General features: G+C 40.7%; 1 protein-coding gene across 1 annotated transcript in view; it reads left to right on the top strand.

Annotated features, from left to right (window-relative positions):
• Positions 1-5,600: 5,600 nt before the first annotated feature.
• OLFM4 (olfactomedin 4) overlaps positions 5,601-19,026 on the top strand; it is a gene marked incomplete at both ends in the record, with an annotated part of 41,160 nt that continues 27,734 nt past the window's right edge. The window contains 3 exons of the mRNA XM_081326412.1: positions 5,601-5,687; positions 8,315-8,374; positions 12,571-12,723. Coding sequence (XP_081182538.1) covers positions 5,601-5,687; positions 8,315-8,374; positions 12,571-12,723 — 300 coding nt within the window. The remainder of the gene's footprint in view (positions 5,688-8,314; positions 8,375-12,570; positions 12,724-19,026) is intronic.

Below are 19,026 nucleotides of genomic sequence, written 5' to 3'. Positions count from 1 at the left end.
GGATCGAACTCCTGGCAGTGGGAATGTTTTTATAGCAATAGCACTTAGACTTATATATCGCTTCATAGTACTTTACAGCCCTCTCTAAGTGGTTTACAGAGTCAGCCCATTGTCCCCAACAATCTAGGTCCTCATTTTACTGACCTTGGAAGGATGGAAAGCTGAGTCAACCTTGAGCCGGTCAGGATCGAACTACTGAACTACTGGCAGCTGGCAGTCAGCAGAAGTAGCCTGCAGTACTGCATTCTAACCATTCAGCAACCACTGCTCAGTACGCCATATTATGGACTCCCTGTTATACAGGGTGCCCTGGACTTACAACAGTTCATTTAGTGATTTGTTCAAAGTTACAACGGCACTGAAAAATGGGACTCGTGACTGTTTTTCACACTTACAACTGTCCCCAGGACCACGTGAGCAAAATTCAGAGGCTTGGCAACTGGCATGTACTTATGACAGTTTCATGTAAATCCCCTTTTGTGACCTTCTGACAAGCAAAGTCAACGGGGGAAGCCAGATTCACTTATCAACCGGGGTGACTAGTTGAACAGCTGCAGGGATTCCCTTAACGACTGTGGCAAGAAAGGTCGTAAAATGGGACAAAGCTCATTTAACCAATGTCTTGCTTAGCAACATAAATTTCGGGCTCAGCTGTGGCAGTAACCCGAGGACTATCGGTATCAATAGCCAGAACATTTATTGCTATGGTGATAGAAAGATCTATCTCATTGCCTTGTTTTGGGTTATGCTATTTCATTTCTCTTTAGTTGGCATAAATCTTTTATTCTACTTCGTTGCTGGCTGGTGCTTTGGCGTCTGGAAAAAGAAAATTAAGACGAGGCTCTGAAAATGGGACAAGGACGAATGCCAGGGGGAAGAGAGAAGGAAGCTTCCAGCTCTTTCTGAGGCTGTAAATTGGGAAAGGTTGTATGTTCCCATAATCAAGGTTTACTTTTCAATCTCTCTTTGTTCGGGCGCCTACAACGCTTCCTTGTTTTTACAGGAAACAATCCACTAAGGAAACGACTTCATTAGCTTCAGAAAAAGAAGCACTTTGCATTCAGATTAGGTGGGGGAAAAATAATATTGAGGGACCCTCCGTATCGTGTGTCCGGCGGGAGACAGGAACTCAACTTCCCTTTGGTCTTGACAGAAAAACAACTCAGAGGTGTTAAGTGCGTGTGTTGTAAGATATCAGACGAGATCTGCTAAATATACAAGGTGAAACAAAGATGCCAGTATAGTGCAAGAGAAATGTTGACTTAACAGAGTTTAAAAGGTCTATCAAATAAACAAAAGACCGGTTTTGCTAGAAGCAAGGCCAGCCTTCCCGTAAGGTTGAGTTAGCTGTTAAGGTTTTCATATCCAGACTGCAACAAACCAGACAACTCTTGTTGCTTGCACAAATGGAGCTGGGCCCTCGAGCGTGCACACCTGCTGCTTGTGCAAGTTGAGCCACGGGTGTGTGCTCACCTGCCACTTTGGTGGCCAGGTTCCTGTGCTATGTATGGTCTGGAGGGTTAGGGACCCCTGCTTTAGATGTCTCCATCTCAGGTTTAGCCGCTGTAAAACAGTCTGAGAGCTTCTCTTTTGCTGAGTTGGGAAGAATAACTAAAAAGCGATTTAAGAAATGGTACGTTCTGGTCGAGAAGCTGGACTCCAACCGAATCTTATCGGGAAATTCTGCAAGCAACGCGGAGATACAAGTCAACCAATGGAAATAAATCTCATGACGTGGCTTCTTGTATCTTGCGGGGACCCTTACATCCTTGGATTGCAAGGAGATCCAATAGGTCAATCCGAAAGAAAGTCAACCCTGACTGTTCTTTGAACGGACAGAGACTGAAGCTGAAGCTCAAATATTTTGGCCACCAAAGGAGAAGAGAGGATTCCTTGGAGAAGACCCTGATGTTGGGTGAGATGGAAGGCAAAAGGAGAAAGGGATGGCAGAGGAGGAGGAGACGGTTAGTAGTGTCATCAAGTCAACGAATTTGGGCAAACTCCGGGAGAGAGCGGAGGACAGCGGGGCCTGGCATGCAATGTCCATGAGGTCATGAGCAGTTGGACACAACCAATCAGAATAGAGCTGGAAGGGACCTTGGAGGTCTTCTAGTCCAACCCCCTGCTCAAGCAGGTGACCTTAGACCGCTTCAGACAAGTGGCTGTCCACTCCCTTTTTGAAAACCTCCAGTGAGAAAGCACCCACAACTTCTGGAGGCAAGCTGTTCCACTGGATAATTGTCCTCACTCCTTAGTAGCACTGATGACGTTACCTAGTTAGGGTTATGAAACGTCTGCAAGAAAACAAGCAAGCTCAGAGAGCGCCAAGGAGCCCTCATTTCAACCCTGAGCTACAAAAATTCTCCTTCATTGTGCTCACTGTACACTGCAACACAGTGACTGAACAACAAAACCGTGTGTGTTCCTGGTTTAATTCAAATGCAGATTGCTGGTTTGTCTCAAGGGCTTTCCCCTTGATTATTCTTGAACATGTACTTTCAGGAATTAAGTCTACTATAACTGAGTTGCCGTAAAGAAAATGATAGATAGACTGTGGTTTCAACAGAAGCCACATGCATACACACCTAAGATTGAAGCGCAGGCAACTGTTCCATTAGCTCAAGGGCCACATCGCACGCTAGCCAACATGGCGAGAGGTTCGCAAAACCAAAACGCAATCGTTTCGGAGACTTTTTCAAGGTCTTAAGGAATGTCTGCAAGCCACAGATTCAACACCTCAAAAGGCAAGGTTGTGAAAGGGCGCTGAAGATAAGCAGAATATAGAAAAGAATGCTGGGTGTGGAACTCCTGAACTGGGTGGGGTCGGGTGGGTTTTGTGGTTTTGTTGGCGTGTGTACACGCTGGCTTCCTTCTCTCTCTCAAGAATGTCCCAAGAACATACAAGATACGTGAGGTAAATTGCCTTTGTCTAAAATTGTGTAAATTTTCCTTATGAGCTGGAAGGGGAAATATTCTTGGCAAGCCATACATTTGCAGTCCATTCCTTACAGAATTGGGTCTGAGAAAGTGCAGTTCTTTCACTGGCTTTGCAATTCCATTTTGTCGCTTCTTGTGGCACAGTTTGAGTGCAGAGAAGAGCAACAACAACAACAACAACAACAACAACAACAACAACAACAACAACAATAATAATAACAATAATAAAGTTGGAAGGGACCTTGGAGGTCATCTAGTCCAACCCCCTGCTCAGGAAGGAAACCCTATACGGCTTCAGACAAATGGCTGTCCAGTCTCTTCTTAAAAACTTCCAGTGTTGGAGCATTCACAACTTCTAGAGGAAAGGAGTTCCACTGATTCATTGTCCCAACTGTCAGGAAATTCCTCCTTAGTTCCAGGTTGCTTCTCTCCTTGGTGAGTTTCCATCCGTTGCTTCTTGTCCTGCCTTCAGGCGCTTTGGAGAATAGCTTGACTCCCTCTTCTTTGGGGGCAGCCCCTGAGATAGTGGAATGCTGCTATCATGTCATCCCTCGCCCTTCTCTTCATTAAACTATGATTAGGGGAGTGAAGGCTAAAATATGTGAAGAACAGTTGCTGGACTTGGGTATGTCCAATCTAACAAAGAGAAGGACTGGGATGATATGATAGCAGTCTTCTAATATCTCAGGGGCTGCCACAAAAAGAAAAAGGGGGTCCATCTATTCTCCAAAGCAGCTGAAGGCAGGAGAAGAAGCAACGGATGGAAACTGACCAAGGAGAGAAGCAACCTAGAACTAAGGAGAAACTTCCTGACTGTTAGAACAATTAACCAGTGCAACAACCTGCCTCCAGAAGCTGCAAATGCTCCAACACTGGAGGTTTTCAAGAAGAGATTGGACAACCATTTGTCTGAAATGGTACAGGGTCTCCTCCTTGAGCAGGGGGTTGGACTAGATGACCTCCAAGGTCCCTTCCAATTCTGTTATTCTGTTATTCGTGTCATGGCCATCAGCATGCTGATCAGTGCATCATAAACTATGATTCAGAAATATACATTTCCCAAGTGGTGATATAAATTTGGAAGGGTGAAGGACCAACAAACCAATCTTGATTATCCCCATGAATTACATATTCTTTCGGGGAGGGGGGGGGAGATGGAGAATATTATTGTTGTGGTGCAACAATGGCCATTCTGTTTTTCTTCCTTGACTTGGCACAGTCCGAATTGCAAACTTGAATTTGTCTGCTGATTAATGTGGCCCAATGAGAACTTTTTTTCATTGTTCCTAAAGCTTAATTTTAATAAAGATGTCTATGTTTCACTATCACGGTCATAATTAGTTAATTCACACTGGAACCTCACCTTTCGCTTTAGAATTTGATTAGCAAAAGTATTATTACTATTGCCACAATCGGATTTTTCACACAAGAGTAAGCTGCATCAAATCCACGGAGCATTGCCCTTTTACTTAGAATTTGACTGATGTATTGCACTTTTTAATTAAAAATAAGATGACCCCTGTACAAGTCTTTTTTTTAAAAAAATGCTTTTTCTCTGTCTTGACTCTGAGATGTGTGCACCAATTTAATCGGGCTTCGATGCACCGTAAATAATGCTTCCATAGAAAATATGGAGAGAAAAAACCCATACTTCCTGCCATAATGATTTTTTTTGTGCACATTATGGACATAACTTCTGAAATAGAACAATCCATAAAAATATGAAATATAGGCAAGGGCCTAGATATAATTCTGGAGATGGGCGAGAATAATTATATTAAAATGCAGCGTTGCAATCTGGGAAGAATCTTTTTAATTTATTTACCGAATGAATGCCCATTCTAAATAAATAATAACAGAACAGAAGAGAATAGAATGACAGAGTTGGAAGGGACCCCCCCCACCGCCTAAGCTGGAAGACCCTAAATAGTAAACTATATCATGTCTGTTGTATCTGTATCTCTCTCTCTCATCTCTCTCTCTCTCATCCATCTCTTTCTTTCTTCTATCTATATCTATGCCTATGTCTATGTCTATATCTGTCTATCTATTTATCTATCATCTATCACCCATCTCTCTCTCTTCTGTTATCTATAATTTCTCTCTCTCATCTCTCTCTCTCTCTCTCTCCCCATTATCTTTATCTCCCCATTATCTTTATCTATCTATCTATCTTCTCTTTCAGTTCTATCAACTATCTTCTATCTTTTACCATCTCTCTCTCTCTCTCTCTCTCTCTCTCTCTCTCTCTCTCTCTCTCTCTCTCTCTCTCTCTCTCTCTCTCTCTCTCTCTCTCTCTCTCTCTCTCTCTCTCTCTCTCTCTCTCTCTCTCTCTTTCTCTCTTTCTATGTTGCATAAAATGATGGAATTTCTACTTCCTGCATTTAATGATCTTTTAGAAGCACTTTGCTGAAATTCTGACCACCATGACTGGCTTTGATTAGTAAGGAACATGGAACGAAAGACTCAAAGGCTTTTGTACAGTTGGTGGTGGGACGTGACTCACTGGAGAGTGTTGTCACCCACCTGTATGGGCACTGCTTGAATAACAGTTGTGCAACTTCCTCCTTCTCACTTCGAGCTTCTGGCAGGGAAATACCCGGCCAGCCCTATAAACAGGCTTCGTCCTTCCAGCCTCCTTCACATCTGTCAAGACCGACAAGATGCATTTCCTCACAGCTGCTGGACTGCTGTTGCTTGTGCAGAACGTGATTGCATATGATACCACTACGGCTGTGCCAAAGGAAGTGGTAAGAAAAGCTTGCCATTCACCTATTTTTTAGCCTGGTGCTGGTGAATTATAGTCCTAGAATGACACCCAGTTTAAGCTGAGGAAGATCATACTGGGCTCTTAATTTTACAAAAGACCAGGACCTCGGATTTCCTAGCTTATTACTCTGCAGCTATATGCTGCAGAATAGAGAATAATACAACCAAATGCTTGTTTTTTTTTAAAAAAATAAATCCACCAGTGTGTGTCGTGCACAATCCTAGAGGCAGTCTCCCTGCAAGAGTTTTTCATCCATAAATCAATGCAGAGAAGAGTTGAGTGGGATCATCGGTGGAAAAATGTGTCTTTATTTCAGTTACACACATCGATTGTTTTTTAAGTGAATAGAGAGGTATGCCCCAGAGGTCCTCTTAGCCAGTTGACGAGAATCTTCCTATGAATGGTTATGGCAGCCGGGATCATCAAAAACAGGAGATGAAGTGTACAGCGGTTCCTAGATGCCTACTCAGTGTATTCAGGTGCAACCAAAGGAAGGATGAAAAGGGCAACATAGCAGGCCTGCAATATTGGACATTTTGGGAGTCTTTTCTAGAAGGATTCATATGCAATTTTGGAATGAGGAGCTGGAGAACGGAGAAACGTCTTCCTCTCTTTTGTTGTTGTTGTTGTTAGCTGCGAAGTCATGTCCGACCCATCGCGACCCCACGGACGACGTTCCTCCAGGCCTTCCTGTCCTCTACCATCTTCTGGAGTCCATTGAAGCTCACGCCTCCTGCTTCAGTGACTCCATCCAGCCACCTCATTCTCTGTCGTCCCCTTCTTCTATTGCCCTCCATCTTTCCCAGCATTAGGCTCTTCTCCAGTGAGTCCTTCCTTCTCATTTTGTTGTTGTTAGTTGCGAAGTCATGTCCGACCCATCGTGACCCTATGGACAATGTTCCTCCAGGCCTTCCTGTCCTCTACCATGTTCTGGAGTCCATTTAAGCTCACGCCTACTGCTTCAGTGACTCCATCCAGCCACCTCATTCTCTGTCGTCCCCTTCTTCTCTTGGCCTCAATCTTTCTTCTCTTCCTCTCTTTAGGAGGGGTTAAATTTTGGCTAGCATAGTCTACCCAGTCCACCCACCAAGGTCTCTTGGTAAATCAGTGATGAACCACATTTATTCAATGTATTGCGTGCAAAGGAGACACCATCAGATACTCTAAAACTGTAAACAAAGAAGTCAGAGAGGTTCATACTGAGAGCAAACTTCTGATCTTCAGAACTTCTTTAGATGGAGATGAGACACCTCTGGACACATTCTTGTCTGCTTTCATCCTTCCAGCTTCTTGAACATCTCAAGCTATTTTCCTAATAGTGTTTTCATTTGCACCAGACTCAACAAAGGCAATGCATTTTTTTTAAATATCCCACCGGGCCTTTGAGGGACTATGGAATCTCTCAACCATGTCACTACACCTATTTTCCCCAGCAGGGTAGGAGAGAGCTCCTAAAAGGCCTTTTTCCATCCTTGAATTGCTCCTGAAAACCTCACATCCATGCCGCTTAGTTACATCTCCTTCCTTCTTGCCAGAAAGTGCCACGATAGAATCTGCTCTTAGAATTCCAGCATCTCAACTTGGAAACTAAGTTAGTTTCTGGACATTTGAATGGAAGAAAACTTGAATTCCCAAGGCGTTGGCCTCAAACTCTGCAAGGATGGGTCTCTGAGGTTCCAAAGAGTGCAGCTCAACTCAAAGATGCATCTTTTTTCACGTCTCTTCAGGAATCTGAACAAAGATATAGCTGTTTTAAAAGAGCTGACCCACCCTTCATGCTGTATAAGCGGGAGAAGCACAGGGGTCCCCACGAGAGGAAAGATTAGCATCTAATTATCTAAATTATGGGACGGGGACAAGTTAAGACCAAGGAGCTGTCTTGAAGGGAAACACGGTCCCTAGTTCCAAAGCAAACATCACATATGAAATGAGAGAGTTGGATGCCCTTAGCTCTGCTCCGAAGGACATTAAAAATGCATTGCGTTGGCTTCTCTCTTTCTCTCCCTCCACGTAAGCCTTCAGCAAACTCTCCGAGAAAAGTTAAATCCCGTGCTTGCACTCTTTTCTCCATCAGATCATTGAACAGCCCAGCCCTTGTCAGCAGGAACACGTCACGTTTGCTTATCACTGTGTGAAGGTAGCGTTTTTAGGCTTAGGATACACAGAGATAGCCAGTTTGGTGTGGAGCTTAAAGGCAGTGAGGTAGAAACGGAGAAACGATGAGTTTTAGTCTGCTCTTAGACACGAGGCCAACTGTGTGAGCTTGAGCAGGTCCCTTGTCTCTGTCCCAGCCCTGGGAAGATGGCAGTCACTTCCACAACACATAGTCAAGAAAACTGCACGGATTTGACCAAGTCGTTGCCAGGAGTCAAAAAAGCGACACGAAGGTACCAAAAAACAAAAAAAAACAAAACAAAAAACAAAAAAAAAACACACGTAAAGACAAACAAAAACAAACAACCTTCCCAGAGATAGATAGTGCATCACTCCTGGCTGTGTCTGAAATACAGAAATTCAATACTCACTGTTCCACACTGTGCTGGTTGTCAATTAAAAACAGATCAATAACAACGCTTGTATCTGTCTATCTACCTATCTGTCTTCTAGTATGAAACTACACTGCGGTATCTGTCTGCCAAATTTCCAGAGCCAAATGGTCCTGCAGAGGTAAAACGGTTTTCAGATTCTCTTTCTTTTAAAAATCGTGGTTTTTGCAATGAAACTCAAATGAATGAATGAAATGAAACAAGTCAGGGTAGAGCAAAATAAGGAAGTTTATATCCCCCGCAAGACTTGGTCAGGATTGTGTCTGTCTGTCTGTCTGTCTGTCTGTCTGTCTGTCTGTCTGTCTGTCTGTCTGTCTATCTATCTATCTATCTATCTATCTATCTATCTATCTATCTATCTATCTATCTATCTATCTATCTATCTATCTATTATCTATCTATCTATCTATCTATCTATCTATCTATCTATCTATCTATCTATCTATCTATCCCTATCCCTATCCCTATCCCTATCCCTATCCCTATCCCTATCCCTATCCCTATCCCCTATCCCCTATCCCCTATCCCCTATCCCTATATCTATCTATCTATCTATCTATCTATCTATCTATCTATCTATCTATCTATCTATCTATCTATCTATCTATCTATCTATCTATCTATCTATCTATCTATCTCTATCCCTATCCCTATCCCTATCCCTATCCCTATCCCTATCCCTATCCCTATCCCTATCCCTATCCCTATCCCTATCCCTATCCCTATCCCTATCCCTATCCCTATCCCTATCCCTATCCCCTATCCCTATATCTATCTATCTATCTATCTATCTATCTATCTATCTATCTATCTATCTATCTATCTATCTATCTATCTATCTATCTATCTATCTATCTATCTATCTATCTATCTATCTATCTATCTATCTATCTATGGTAAAGGGTTTACTGCTTGAGCAGGGGGCTGGACTAGAAGTCCTCCAAGGTCCCTTTCAATTCTGTTAGTCTGTTACTCTGTTCAGCGATGATGGCTTAAACCTTTGATATCCTCAATGGCTTTGTCTAATTTCATTTTTAAATACATCTAAACGGCAGTCCACAGCATTGATTTATAGCATCATCCAGCCATCACTCTGTTGATATATCCCTAACGTGTAAAGCCTTAATAGTGCCACCGTGAAGGTGAGGTGCCTTTATAAATCACTAATACAGAAGACAACTAAATAAGAAACATTTTGCAGAAACTCTCACACTGCTTGTCCCAAAAAAGGTTTCTTTTTTTCCCCCTTAAAAAAAAGAAGAGAGAACGGAAGAAGCTTCTTGGATGACAAGTACAATGTTTTCAAAGAACCCCTTCCACCCCTAAATAAATAAATAAATAAATAAATAAATAAATAAATAAATAAATAAATAAATAAATAAATAAATAAATATCTAGTTGCCTCTTGAAAAAGCAACTTTGGGACAACCATGACCTGGATGACTGAGAATCTCCATATACTGGTTAGTTCCAAAATCCATCGGAGATGAACAAAGCCAAACCCCGTTTGCAATCTCATGCATCCATACTGTATACATTTATTTAGCAAGGACCATTTTGATTTGTTTATGGAGATTCTCCATCCTCCACAGGTCACGGTTGTCTCAAAGTTGCTTTTCTCCAAAGGCAACTGGATTTTCTTGTTCGTTTGTTTTTTTCCTTTGAAAACATTTCACTTCTCAGCTGGGAAGCTTCTTCACTTTTGTCCCCCCCCCCTGTTTTTAAGGAGGAAAAAAAAAGAACTCAAGTAGGTAGGTATAGGACCGAGTAAACATTTAGGTGACCGGCAGATATTTAGATCACGGAAGGAGTTTCGAGCTCAAAATATTTTGAATTTGAAGTCTTTTACACATTTCTAGCAAAAACTCTTCTCCAAAACAGTGACGTGCTTACTTTTCAGGCGCCACTGAGCCGGGTATAAAATTAACTCGATGTAGAAAATTAACTAGATGTAGAACAGAGTGTTTCCTTTTTTGTTTCGAATTTCCAGTGTCTGGAAACATTCAAGTTTTACTTTTCAAATCAGGAAAATGCACCTTTCCTTTTCATTGCATCTTCACAAAATTCTTCAGAAAACATTGTGGGAACGAGAAACAACCCTCAAACAACTTTCTGGAGCCTGAAAAGCATGTTCAGCTTCAGGGAACAGGGATGTAAACTAGATTTACAGCTCAACAGTAAATATGGTTAATTATATAATTACGAATCACAGAATACTTGGGAATTACTGACCTAATATCTAGGGTTTTTTCTTTCTTTCTTTCTTGGAGTGGTGCAGTGGCCTAGAGTTGAAGACACTCGCCTCCTGCTGGAAATGTTGAGAGTTCAATCCTAGGCAGCGGCAGATGTTTCTCTATCAGGGCTCAAAGAGAAAATATCTGCTGTGAACTCTGCATAGGCATCAGGAAGGGCATCCGGCCGGCAAACGCTCAGCTCCATTCAGTCACCCCGACTCCACCTCGATAAAAGGGATGACAGGGTCATTAAAAAAGAAAAGAAAGAAAATCTACTTTCTTTTCTTCACCGTGAACTTCTTCACCCTTATAAACACAATGAAAAACAAAAGTTTACGGAGATTCTCAGTTACCCCTGTCACAATTATCCCAAAGGTGCTTTTTTGTGTGGCTACCGGACTTTCTTGTTTTTTCTTTGAAGACATTTCGCTTCTCATCCCAGAAGCTTCTTCAGCTCTGACTGGATGGGAGGATTTACACTCCTTGCAGACAGCTGGTCGTCTGCCTCCTTTTAGAGAATCGTTGAAGCCACTTGGAGGTTTATCTGTGTCCTCAGGGTCACCTGGGTAGTACAAATGGGTGCTGAGACTTCTTGGAGATGTTTGCACTACTCAGGTGACCCTGACAACACAGGTGGCTTCAACGACTCTCTAAAAGAAAGCAAATGACCAGCTGTCTGCAAGGAATATAAAGTGGGCTAATGCCTCCTTAAGTAACACCAGCTGCCTGCAATTAGTGCAGGTTCGAGTCCCACCAGGCTCAAGGTTGACTCAGCCTTCCATCCTTCCGAGGTAGGTAAAATGAGGACCCAGATTGTTGGGGGCAATTAAGCTGACTTTGTAATAATTCCGCTTGGGGTGTGTGTGAAAGCCCTAATAAGCAGGCATATACATAGAATGAAGGCTACTGCTAAGCTTGTAAGCCGCCCTGAGTCTTCGGAGAAGGGCGGGATATAAATGGAATTAAAATAAAAAAATAAAATAAATAAATGACACCATCCATCTCCAGTCTACAACACAGTCCTTCCAGCAGTTCCAAGAAGGCTCCACACCCATTTGCAGCACTCGGGCGTCCCTGAGGACACAGATAAACCTCCAAGTGGCCTCAACGGCCCTCTCAAAGAAGACAAACGGCCAGCTGTCTTCAAGGAGTATAAATCCTTCCATTCCCCACCATCCAGTCAGAGCTGAAGAAGCTTCTTTGGACGAGGAGCGAAACGTCTTCAAAGAAAGACCAGAAAGTCCAGTTGCCTTGAGGACTACCTGCTTCCTACAGTCTGGAATTGGCTAATGAGGAATTACAATTGTCCAGACAAGGACGCAGGTGGCCATCAGAGATATCATGAAGCTGATTCAATGCAAACTTTCAAGGGCTGTTTTTCTTGGCTGCCTGAAAAACTGCTGAGCAGAGCAGAAGCAGTAGATGCAGGAAGTAGAGAAATCAAATCTATAGGAAGAGCGATCAGGATCTGAGGTCCCCAGGTGGCAGCTGAGTTCAGCTAGATGCTCTCTCTCTTTCTCTTAGTCAATTATAATGGATTAAAGTCTCCCCCGCCTCCTTCTCTGCCTGCTCGCTATTGACTGGCTAAGTGAGAGCGCCATGCAGTAAATCAACTTAGATATATGATACCAAGTTGTTTTCAATTAAAACTCAAGATTCTCCAGTCAGGAGGAACAGCTTTTTTTTTTTTTAAAGAAAATTAAAAAACAAAACAAAAGCAAAAACGAAAAACAAGCTAGTAAACTAACTACTGTAGATTCCATTATAATCTTTCGGTTTGGCCCATAGATCATTTTAAAAGCATTCTTCATTGGAAAAAGGCTGTTTGGCTTCGTGATTTTTATTGAGTTATTCTGCAAAGCATTAATCTTTGAACAGCTTCAGATCAGGGACGGTTTGCGATGTAACGGTGGCTCTAATTATTCTCCCCAAGTTTTTTTTTTGTTTTTTTGTTTTCATGAATAGCTTTTATTTATGTCTCAATATGTTTCTAAGTGTTCACACCTGGTTTTCCCAGGGTGAGCATCAACAAAGTGAAATGCCTCTGATTACTGACGCTTTCCTCTTTTAAATCTTTTTCCAGCCATTCGCCAATGTGACCGGCGTTGTGGATGAACGTGGAATGTGCCAATGTTCGGTTTACCTGCCTGATACCACATTTCCTGTACAGAAGGTGGAAAACCTTGAAATTGTGGCTAAGCAACTCTTGGCAAAATTTGACAGCGAACTTTCAAAAGTAAGTGGCTTTAGCCTTTATTGTTAGGAGACCGAGACAAAGGATAACATATTGGGTAACAAGCCTTTGATGTTTAGGTAGACCTCCTCAGATGCTTCAAGGCCTTGCTTCATAGATAGCTTCCCTATTGTTGGAGGGATTCTTATGAAGGGAAGCTGAGAAGGAATGTGGTCTCTTAATTTCTATGTTATCAGGGTGACATTGGGGCCTATTTTGCATAGGAAAGGCCTGAGCGTGTAGAGATCCTTGACAAGGAAAGCCAAGCTTGGAAGCTGTCCAGAGTCACCTTGTGGGAGAGATGGGTGGCATAAAAGTTTAATAGTAGATAGATAGATAGACAGACAGATATGTATAGATGAATAGATAGACAGACAGATAGATAGCCAGACAGGCAGATAGAGATAGATGCATAGAGGGATAGATGGATGAATGGACGGAGTGACGGATGGATGGATGGATAGACATAGATAGATGAAAGAGGTGGATAGATGATAGATAGATAGAGATAGATAGAGATATGGATGGATAGATAGATAGATAGATAGATAGATAGATAGATAGATAGATAGATAGATATGTATAGATGAATAGATAGACAGACAGATAGGTAGACAGACAGGCAGATGGAGATAAATGCATAGATGGATAGATGGACGAATGGACAGATGGATGGATGGATGGATGGATGGATAGACATAGATAGATAGATAGATGAGAGGTGGATAGATGATAGATAGAGATAGATGGATAGATAGACAGCTAGACAGGCAGATAGAGATAATAATAATAATAATAATAATAATAATAATAATAATAATAATAATAATAATAATAATAATAATAATAATAATAATAATAATAATAATAATAATAATAAGTCATCTAGTCCAACCCCCTGCTCAGGCAGGAAACCCTATACCATTTCAGGCAAATGGCTGTCCAGTCTCTTCTTAAAAACTTCCAGTGTTGGAGCATTCACCACTTCTGGAGGCAGGTGGTTCCACTGGTTAATTGTTCTAACTGTCAGGAAGTTTCTCCTTAGTTCTAGGTTGCTTCTCTCCTTGACTAGTTAGATAGAGGCATAGATGGATAGATTGATGAGTGGATTGATTGATGGATGGATAGATAGATAGATGGATAGATAGATAGATACATAGATAGATAGATAGATACATAGACAGATAGATATGAATAGAGGGATAGATGGATAGATGGATAGATAGACAGCTAGACAGACAGACAGATAGGGATAGAGGCATAGATGGATAGATTGACGAGTGGATTTATGGGTGAATGGATGGATGGATAGATAGATAGATAGATAGATAGATAGATAGATAGATAGAGAAATGGATACGGTATATATATACAGTATATAGATAGATAGATAGATAGATAGATAGATAGATAGATAGATAGATAGATAGATAGATAGATAGATAGATAGAGAGAGAGAGAGAGAGAGAGAGAGAGAGATGGATGGATATATGGATAGATAGACAGACATACAGACTGACTGACAGATAGATAGATAGATAATCATCAAAAAAGCTAAAGAGTGCCACTTTAGAATGCTGTACCCCTTTTTCTTGAAAACCCCTAGACATTGCAATAGTGACCATTAGCTGTGTATCAAGCAGGAGAACCTATAGTATACCATCTCAGACAGGTGATGTCCAGTCTCTTCTTAAAAACCTCCAGTGATGGTGCGCCCACGATTTCTGGAGGCAAGCTGTTCCACTGGTTAACTGTCCTTGCTGACAGGAAGTTTCTCCTTAGTTCCAGGTTGCTTCTCTGTTTGGTCAGTTTCCAACCATTGTTTCTCGTCCTTCCCTCTGGTGCTCTGGTGAACAACCTGGCCCCCTCTGCCTTGTGGCAGCCCCTCAGATACTGGAAAACCCCTATCACGTCTCCCCTCTTTCTTCTTTTCTTTAGACTAGCCAAACCCAAGTCCCGCAGCTGTTCTTTGTATGTTTTGGTCTCCAGGCCTTGGATCATCTTAGTTGCTCTTCTCTGAACTTTATCCAAGGTCTCAACACTTTTTTTGTGAGATGGTGACCAAAATTGGCTGCAGTATTCCAGGTGTGGCCTCACTAGGGTTTTATAAAGCGGTACTCACACTTCCCATGGCCTTGATTCTATGCCTCTGTTTATACAACCCAGGATTGTGTTAGCCTTTTTTGGCGGGCTGCTGCGCACGGCCTTGCTCATAGGCAAGTGATCGTCCACTAGGACTCCAAAGGTCCCTCTTCACAGTTACTGTTTTTAAGCCAGGTCTCGCCCAATTTTGATTAAAAGTAAGCTCCTTAGTTAGATGTGGCGCTGTTGTTTGCACTGTGAAGCCGGCCATTGTTTCCTTTGCAAAATTTCTCAAGGGAGAAACCCACCCATAAATAATTCTCAAGTTCTTCAATCTTCGGAAAGCCTGGGGGAGGGAGGGGGGAAGCCCCCTTCCCAGTGAAGAACCAGCCTTTGAAATTGGCTGCTTGATGAAAAATATGCAGAGTCTCAATTAGGTGTCCTGGAGAAGTGGGTTTGACTGCTCCAGCAACTTGGCTTCGTAGCAATAAATGAGGTGTCCTTGAATTAATGAGAAGGAAAGGCAGAGCACTCAATTATGAATTCTGGCCATAAATATTCATAATTTCCGGGCGGTATAATCAGAGAGACGTTCACCCATTTTGAAAGAAACACACACACACACACACACACACACACACACACACACACACACACACACACAGATGCATGCAAGAAGGATGGGGTGAAGGAGTTGGAGACGGTCTCCTGGAAGTTAAAAATGATTTTTTGTTTTGATCTGTACATCGGAAGCGATGGCAAGTGTGTGACACATGGTGACACCCTGAGTTTTGGGTCTGTTTGTGTGCGTGTGTGCCTTTGCCATGTACTCCCTCAAAATTAGGTGTTAGTCCTGCTTTCTTGCTTGTGTTATGCAGTAGGAAATGGCCTTGGTTGCCTAGAACAGCATTTAGATATTCAGAGGTGAGTTGAGTTACTTGTGAAGGAAGTGAATTGAGCTGACATGGGGAACAGCTTAGCAAGGTGATTTATGAGTAAAACTATAGCCATGGTGCTTTCTTTTAGTCAGTGACTGCCCTGGTCATTCGTTTTCCCAATAGTTCCTTGAAGAATAAAGATAACGTTCTGTTTTGCAATATATCTCTGATAAATCTGTCCCTATAAATCAAGAGCGGAATGAATACAGGCCTGGAATTTTCCTCAGAGATACTTTTCTACAACAATAACTTTCCTGCAGGAATAGGAATGGGGTGACCAAGGACCATCTCTGGTCTCCTTCTGTTGTCCCCAGAGGTGGTCATTTGTAGAGGCAGAAGAAAGTCCAACCAAATTTGATCTTCAACGATATTCCAATTTCATCAAAGAGTGCAGAGAAGAGCAACAAAGATGATCAGTGGAGGCTAAAACATATAAGGAACGGTTGCTGGAATTGGGTATGTCTGGTTTAATGAAGAGAAGGACGAGGGAGGACATGATAACAGTAATCCAATATTTGAGGGGTTGCCACAAAAGCACCTGAAGGCAGGACAAGAAGCAACGGATGGAAACTAATCAAAGAGAGAAGCAAACTGGAACTACTGAGAAATTTCCCGACAGTGAAAACAATTGATCAATGGAACAACCTGCCTCCAGATGTTGTGAATGCTCCAACACTGGAAGTTTTTAAAGTTTTGTCTGAAATCGTATAGGGTTTCCTGCCTGAGCAGGGGGTTGGACTAAAAGATCTCCAAAGTCTCGTCTCTTCTCTTCTCTTCTCTTCTCTTCTCTTCTCTTCTCTTCTCTTCTCTTCTCTTCTCTTCTCTTCTCTTCTCTTCTCTTCTCTTCTCTTCTCTTCTCTTCTCTTCCCTTCCGTTCCATTCCATTCCATTCCATTCCATTCCATTCCATTCCATTCCATTCTATTCTATTCTATTCTATTCTATTCTATTCTATTCTATTCTATTCTATTCTATTCTATTCTATTCTATTAATTCTTCATTCTATTCTATTCTATTCTATTCTATTCTATTCTATTCTATTCTATTCTATTCTATTCTATTCTATTCTATTCTATTCTATTCTATTCTATTCTATTCTATTAATTCTTCATTCTATTCTATTCTATTCTATTCTATTCTATTCTATTCTATTCTATTCTATTCTATTCTATTCTATTCTATTCATTCTATTCTATTCTATTCTATTCTATTCTATTCTATTCTATTCTATTCTATTCTATTCTATTCTATTCTATTCTATTCTATTCTATTCTACTCTGCTATTCTACTCTAATCTACTATATTATTCTATTCTATTCTAATCAAAGAGAGAAGCAAACTGGAACTACTGAGAAATTTCCCGACAGTGAAAACAATTGATCAATGGAACAACCTGCCTCCAGATGTTGTGAATGCTCCAACACTGGAAGTTTTTAAAGTTTTGTCTGAAATCGTATAGGGTTTCCTGCCTGAGCAGGGGGTTGGACTAAAAGATCTCCAAAGTCTATTCTCTTCTCTTCTCTTCTCTTCCCTTCCATTCCATTCCATTCCATTCCATTCCATTCCATTCCATTCCATTCCATTCCATTCCATTCCATTCTATTCTATTCTATTCTATTCTATTCTATTCTATTCTATTCTATTCTATTCTATTCTATTCTACTCTATTCTATTCTATTCTATTCTATTCATTCTTCATTCTATTCTATTCTATTCTATTCTATTCTATTCTATTCTATTCTATTCTATTCTATTCTATTCTATTCTATTAATTCATTCTATTCTATTCTATTCTATTCTATTCTATTCTATTCTATTCTATTCTATTCTATTCTATTCTATTCTATTCTATTCTACTCTACTCTACTCTGCTATTCTACTCTACTCTACTATATTATTCTATTCTATTCTATTCTATTCTATTCTATTCTATTCTATTCTATTCTATTCTATTCTATTCTATTCTATTCTATTCTATTCTATTCTATTCTATTCTACTCTACTCTACTCTGCTATTCTACTCTAATCTACTATATTATTCTATTCTATTCTAATCAAAGAGAGAAGCAAACTGGAACTACTGAGAAATTTCCCGACAGTGAAAACAATTGATCAATGGAACAACCTGCCTCCAGATGTTGTGAATGCTCCAACACTGGAAGTTTTTAAAGTTTTGTCTGAAATCGTATAGGGTTTCCTGCCTGAGCAGGGGGTTGGACTAAAAGATCTCCAAAGTCTCTTCTCTTCTCTTCTCTTCTCTTCTCTTCTCTTCTCTTCTCTTCTCTTCTCTTCTCTTCTCTTCTCTTCTCTTCTCTTCTCTTCCGTTCCGTTCCGTTCCGTTCCATTCCATTCCATTCCATTCCATTCCATTCCATTCCATTCCATTCCATTCCATTCCATTCTATTCTATTCTATTCTATTCTATTCTATTCTATTCTATTCTATTCTATTCTATTCTATTCTATTCTATTCTATTCTATTCTATTCTATTCATTCTTCATTCTATTCTATTCTATTCTATTCTATTCTATTCTATTCTATTCTATTCTATTCTATTCTATTCTATTCTATTCTATTCTTCATTCTATTCTATTCTATTCTATTCTATTCTATTCTATTCTATTCTATTCTATTCTATTCTATTCTATTCTATTCTATTCTATTCTATTAATTCATTCTATTCTATTCTATTCTATTCTATTCTATTCTATTCTATTCTATTCTATTCTATTCTATTCTATTCTATTCTATTCTATTCTATTCTATTCTATTCTATTCTATTCTATTCTACTCTGCTATTCTACTCTAATCTACTATATTATTCTATTCTATTCTAATCAAAGAGAGAAGCAAACTGGAACTACTGAGAAATTTCCCGACAGTGAAAACAATTGATCAATGGAACAACCTGCCTCCAGATGTTGTGAATGCTCCAACACTGGAAGTTTTTAAAGTTTTGTCTGAAATCGTATAGGGTTTCCTGCCTGAGCAGGGGGTTGGACTAAAAGATCTCCAAAGTCTCTTCTCTTCTCTTCTCTTCTCTTCTCTTCTCTTCTCTTCTCTTCTCTTCTCTTCTCTTCTCTTCTCTTCTCTTCTCTTCTCTTCTCTTCTCTTCTCTTCTCTTCTCTTCCCTTCCGTTCCGTTCCGTTCCGTTCCGTTCCATTCCATTCCATTCCATTCCATTCCATTCCATTCCATTCCATTCCATTCCATTCTATTCTATTCTATTCTATTCTATTCTATTCTATTCTATTCTATTCTATTCTATTCTATTCTATTCTATTCT

Source organism: Vipera berus (assembly GCF_964194415.1).
Source record: "Vipera berus genome assembly, chromosome: 4".
NCBI lineage: Eukaryota > Metazoa > Chordata > Lepidosauria > Squamata > Viperidae > Vipera > Vipera berus.
Note: the sequence above shows the minus strand (reverse complement) of the source record. Positions and strands in the feature narration are given on the sequence as shown.